Source organism: Portunus trituberculatus, chromosome 39 (genome assembly GCF_017591435.1).
Source record: "Portunus trituberculatus isolate SZX2019 chromosome 39, ASM1759143v1, whole genome shotgun sequence".
In the NCBI taxonomy this organism is placed as follows: domain Eukaryota; kingdom Metazoa; phylum Arthropoda; class Malacostraca; order Decapoda; family Portunidae; genus Portunus; species Portunus trituberculatus.
Window position 1 is genome coordinate 21580457 of NC_059293.1, and position 6209 is coordinate 21586665.

General features: G+C 47.9%; 1 protein-coding gene across 4 annotated transcripts in view; it reads left to right on the forward strand.

Moving 5' to 3' along the window:
* The window catches only part of LOC123515539 (sugar transporter ERD6-like 4), a 43564-nt gene extending 40843 nt beyond the window's left edge, over positions 1-2721 (forward strand). For all 4 annotated transcript variants that reach the window (XM_045274251.1, XM_045274252.1, XM_045274253.1 and 1 more), the window contains 3 exons: positions 124-518; positions 807-953; positions 1356-2721. In XM_045274251.1, coding sequence (XP_045130186.1) covers positions 124-518; positions 807-953; positions 1356-2057 — 1244 coding nt within the window. In that variant the 3' untranslated portion in view covers positions 2058-2721. The remainder of the gene's footprint in view (positions 1-123; positions 519-806; positions 954-1355) is intronic.
* Positions 2722-6209: the final 3488 nt, after the last annotated feature.

The following is a 6209-nucleotide window of genomic DNA, read 5'->3' on the forward strand; positions in this document are numbered from 1 at the left end:
GTTAGTAGTAAATTGTTATGGACAAAGTATCATCAAGCATTGAAAAGGTTAATCAGGAAAGAGTGTATAGAGGACCTACGTCCAATATATGCGCCTGAACACGCCACCCTCTCTCTGCTTCAGTGTCCATGACGTCCATCATCGGGATATTCGCCTCACTTGCCACGGGGCCGCTGGTGGAGTGGCTGGGACCGCGGCGGGTCATGAGCATCGCTATGGGCCTGTGCATCGTCTTCTGGCTGGGTCTCGCCTTCCCGCCCAACAAGCCTCTGCTCTACGTCACCAGGGCGGGACTGTCTGTCTGCGTGTACATTATCGTCACCATCCTCAACCCGCTGGTGGCAGAGCTCAGTCCACACAAGTTCCGGGGTCTCGCCGGGAGTTTCACTGAGATCTCTGGGGCGTTGGGTGCTCTCGTCGGGTACCTGCTGGCTTTCCTCGCGCCCTGGGAGGTGGCCACGGCGCTGTGCACGCTCACCGCCGCAGTGGTCTTTTTGCCGCTGCTGTTCGTCACTGAGGTGAGGCGCGGGGACACATTCCGAAAAACTTTGCTGCCTTCAGAAGGCTCTGCATGAGGTGACATGGGTTTTTCAGAGTGCTTTTATGGCTCTGCTGACAAATTTCAACATTTTTAGCTAGAGAAGCATTCTTGAAAACCTAAGCAATCACCTCGGTGTTCTTCGAAAATTGTCGTGGTGAGAGAACGAAGCGTTACGGAATACTGGCCACTGGCTATGCTGACAAACTATTTCATTAAGGATACTTTACTCTCTCTCTCTCTCTCTCTCTCTCTCTCTCTCTCTCAGTCGCCGTACTGGCTGGTGAGGAGAGGAAGATTGGATGACGCCAAGGCGTCGCTGCAGCGGCTGATGGGCCCCAGGGCTGAGGTGGAGGAGGAGCTAGCTGCCATGACCAAGCGGCCCAGTGCGACCCAAACCTCCCTCCTGCAGCAGGTGACCATTCTTCTCCCTTTTCTATTTATTCCTACAAGGCTTCAGTGTTGATAAGGAAAGTATGGAGAGAAAACGTAAAGAAGAGGTAAGTGGAAGCAGTATTGTTGTTGTTGTTGTTGTCAAGGCTGCGAAGGTTTGGTGATCTTATGAGGCCGGAGGAGGCAGTGGACACCTACAGAAGCCTTTTTCTTACTTAAGTTACTATTCTCCCCATCTCATGGCGTTATTATAGATCGAAGAAGTTAAAAAATGTTTGCATATCATGTCAAATTTGTACACCCAGTGTCAGATGCCCTTGAACCAGCGAGTTGTGGTGTGTGTGGCATAAGATTGGCCTCGTAAGGGGCAGTCGGGCCCCATGTATGATGGCGGCCCACCACTGGTAAACTGTGTTGTCCGCAGTTCACGGAGCTGCGGAAGGGGCAGAACTTCCGGCCAGTGGTGCTGGTGCTGAGCTTCTTCGTGCTGCGGGAGCTTGGTGGCCGAAGCTGCATCATGATGTACACGGTGTACATTTTTCGTGACGCCGGGGTGGAGCTGGACGCCTTCACGTGCACCGTGCTGGTGGGCGTTGCTCGGCTGGTGTGCACGTGCGTGACCGCTGCCGTGCTGGACCACGTGGGGCGGCGGCCGCTGCTCATCAGCACCGCCGTGGTGGCTTCGGTGTCCCAGAGTGTGTGCGGGCTGTTCCTGTTCCTGCAGCTGCCGGGAGCGTCCATGGTGCCGCTCGTCGCCGTGCTGGTGTACATCGCCGCGTACGGCACGGGCGTGGGACCCATTCCGTGGGTGTACGTGGGGGAGCTGGTGCCCTCCCCAGTCAGGTCCCTCGGCGCCTCCATCATCACGGCGTGCGACGCGTTCGTCGTCTTCAGTATTAACTTGGCTTTCCTGAGAATCATCGACGCCATTGGTCTGGCAACGACATTCTCAATATTTGCAGTACTGAATTTCCTCATTGGCGTCCTTGTGTGCCTGTGGATCCCTGAGACGCGGGGTGTGCCTCTGCAGGAACTGGATGACGTGTTTTCCCTGAAGAAGACTCCTTCACAGAATAGTCAGGACAAGCCCGGCGAGACCACAGAGGAGAGGCTGAGTGACCTTTGACTGAGTAAGCTTTGGACTCCACACATCGTTTACATAGGTCACCTTAGAGCAGTGGTTCTCAAACTTTTTTCTGTCATTTCCCTGTGCAGCCAGTTCAACCATCCAGATTTCCCCCTTCATATGTATGAGAGAAAGAGCAGTTAAAACACACTGAGACTATTTACTAATCTATTTTTCAAATGTACAAATATACTGATAAACTTATAGTTACAGAGTAAAGTGGATAGAGGGCAGTTAGTAACAACTAAGCATAGCCATAGAGAGCGGTTAGTAACAAATAAAAGGACTTTTGATTTTGACTTTGAGATCTTTCTAGTTAGTAGGTAGTGTAATTATTTCCCCTCTGGTAGCTTCAGATTTCTCCCCAGGGAGAAGTTTCCCCCAGTTTGGGAACCACTGCCTTAGAGAAACACTACAGACAGATTAACTTTAATAGAATGTTAACGGAATGCATTCTTATCTACTGTTTATTTCTTCAGTGTCCCATTATAAGCTCAGTCCGGCGGGGGTATCGTGGCTCGGTCCACACTTCTTATAGTATTGCATGCATCATTTGTGTCTTCTCTTGTGTCAGAAGTGTTCATGTTTCTCACGGAAGGGGCCGATGAGAACTTTCGTCCGCCGCGCGCAATGCTAAATATGAAGAAATACAGACTCTATAATAGTGTCTCGTTTAACTTTCCACGTTTTCTCTGTAGCAGCAAATTATTGAAAACTGTCATCAGTAAAGCGTGTGTGCGTGTGTTTGTGTGTGTGCACAATTCACAACGATCGTCACCCAGCCAGTCTTCCCCATTACGGAGCGAGCTCAGAGCTCATAGACCGATCTTCGGGTAGGACTGAGACCACAACACACTCCACACACCGGGAAAGCGAGGCCACAACCCCTCGAGTTACATCCCGTACCTATTTACTGCTAGGTGAACAGGGGCTACCCATTAAGAGGCTTGTCCATTTGCCTCGCCGCTTTCCGGGATTCGAACCCAGACCCTCTCGGTTGTGAGCCGAGTGAGCTAACCCCTACGCTACGCGGTGTGTGTGTGTGTGTGTGTGTGTGTGTGTGTGTGTGTGTGTGTGTGTGTGTGTGTGTGTGTATGTGTGTGTGTGTGTGTGTGTGTGTGTGTGTGTGTGTGTGTGTGTGTGCTGAGACCCATTCACTGTAAAAAGAAAAAAAAAAATGTACGGAGTGAACTTTCAAATAAAGTACCAATGAGAGAGAGAGAGAGAGAGAGAGAGAGAGAGAGAGAGAGAGAGAGAGAGAAACTATAAAACTTTCATAAAAAAATATCTATTTATTCGTAACGTTATTTTCTTCCTTACATTTCTTTTTCCCATTATTCAGTTTACATGTCACACTGAAAATCACGGAAAGATTTGACCACAACGCTACAGGGTCTTTATTTTGCACCCTAGCCACACTACCACACTCTCCTACCACACACCAGCCCATTTACCCTCTCTCTCTCTCTCTCTCTCTCTCTCTCCCCCCAGTACAGATGCCACTCACTCCAACACCTGAAAGTCTGCAAACGAACTGGCCAGAGCTGCACCGCCTGTCCGCCTCTGTTATTGGCTCAGTGCTCGGGGCCACTCGCTTTGTCGCCTCCCACCGCTTGTATTGCATCCTGTCACACCTGTATTGGAAGTCAGGCCCCCCCTCACTTCTTTTTTTGCCCTTTTTTGTGTGTTGTAAAGCTTCTGTTATATTTCTTTTAGTTGTTATTCTGTCTGTCTGTCCCCTTCTGGTTCAGGAATCGCGGGTATATGTTCTTTAGTCCCTCGTCTTAGTTTGTTTTCTCCATCTTTGTTTCATCTAAGTTCCGTATTCAGAAACGCTCTGGTCTCTCTGCGCGACTGTTTTTCCAAGGCCGCAGAGATGACTGGCGGGGTCTTCAAGAGTGTTTCTCCAGGTAATAATATATAAATCATGTTAATCTTTCACTAGAACCATAAAAAAAAAAACGCATTAAAAGATTGTGTAAATTTAAATAAAGCCTTTTGAAATAGAGGAGATGAAGCACAAAAGTGTTTGAGAATATGAGTCTAAGGCTTGAAACGTCTGTGTGTTTGGCTGTGATGGATAAAGAAGAGCTGCCCACAGAGTCTGCCTCCATTGTGTAGTGTTTAGTAAGTCTTCTGTTGCCTTTCTTCACTGATTCTGCCTCTAATTTGTCAGTCAGGGCAGGGTGAAGCCAGACTCTCTTTCCTTGGGTTGGCTTGAGTCGAATGGAGTGTTTGGTGTTGAGTGGTGGCTTTGTTAACTCCTACATTACTGGCACGCATTTTTACTATGAGTTTTGGGTGTGATTAGACGATTTTATTGACACTAGGAAGGGTGTATGGAGGTTAGAAGATTAATGGCCACACTCTTTACCAATTTAATCCTCACATGTGTTTCTGAAGCTGTATCAAATCGCCAAATGCTAAGCAAAATAGATATGAAAACGTGGCATGGTGCTGAAGGGGTTAAGGTATCTATCTATCTATCTATCTATCTATCTATCTATCTATCTATCTATCTGTCTATCTATCTACTCCCTAGTGCGTCACTTTTCACTGCCTGCCTGGTCCGTTTTTTTTTTTTTTTCTTTTCCTTCTCTTTCTTCCTATCCTCCTCGTATACACTGTTCCCTTTGTCCAATCCCTATGTCTTTCTCCAAACGTTCCTATAATGTTCTCTTTTCTTATTGGGTTAGTTATCTTATCCCGTTCCCTTGTTTTCTTTCTCGTCTTCATCTTCACCTACTCTTTCCTTCCACCATCACCACCACCACCTCCTCCGCCATCAGTGAACCTATTTCCCGTAATAAACAGCGAGGTGCAGCCCACGTCACGAGGAAGCACTAATACTTTCCAGATTCAAATAGGTTCCCGGTAATGTGGGTCACGCAGTGCTCCTCGTCTGGTAACAGCCATGCACGCGCCGCTTACTGTTTCGAGGGAGGCGTGGAGGGAGCCGTGCATGAGGTGGTATAAGGAAAATGTTTATAGCAGAACACTATCTTACTGAGTATTGTTGAGGACGTGTCAGGAATTTTTATCAGAACATAGACGCAAGTGGTAAAGAGATGGATCAGGTTCGCTCGTGCTGTATGTGGTGAGTCAGTAGAAAGGTTTGATCCCTCCAGTACTGAGACGCATTTCTGCCTTGAGATCTGAGTACGATTAGACCATTTTATTTGCATCCGGAAGGGTCTATGGAGGTCAAAAGATTAATGGCCAGTTTCCACTATTGTAATCCCCCACATGAGTTTCTGAAGCTGTCTAAAATCACTAAATAGTAAGCAGAATGAATATGGAAACGTGTCACTGTACTGAAAGGGTAAAAATAAAAGAAGACTGAAGGTTAGGTGGACGTTGAGCTTTTTACTGCACTGAATGCTTCTTGAGGCTTCCTGAGTTTTATTTTATTTTCCTTAAAGACAAATACGTAATTTTCCTCAACACGTGTAATTCTAACGCGAAGGGTTATCCTACACCTCCACTGACACCTAACTACCTTTTACAAGACCGCCGTACATGTGTCGTGTAGGAGGAATACAAAGGAATACAAAAGAAAGCCAAACAGCAACATACCTCTTGTTTTTTTCGAGGCTGTTTGGCAACTACTTCTAACTGGTTACAGATAAGAGAGACAGGACAGTACAGGAGAAGGAGGAGGAGGAGGAGGAGGAGGCAGCAGTGGTTGTCCTCGCGCGGCCTCGACTAGCACCGTTCAATTAAGGAAGCTGAGAGTCGTTACCTGCCTGCCTGAGCTCATTATAAATGCATCATTTTGTAACGAGATCGCTAAATTGCTTTTCACCTTGACTTAATCCTGGCTTTTTTGTGCATTTAGCGCTCAATTTATCGATAATGGAAATTCTTTGCAACTGAAATTGACAGATTTTGGCAGGAAATTGCAGCCTGCGAGGAGGAAATGCAGTGCAGGTCCCATCTCCCCCCGTGAATTACACCCAAATTGCGTTGACGAGCGTAATGGTGTTGTTCCGGCCCCGGGAGTGGTCAGGATTAGGACTCAGCTGCGGAAAGGCGTCGCGAAGGAGGAGGTGGCACGAGACGGGAGGAGCCAGCGCATTCGTCACAAACACGCCGGGAGGGGGGGAATCTGTGCTGTACTGCCATCTTACGAACACACACACACACACACAC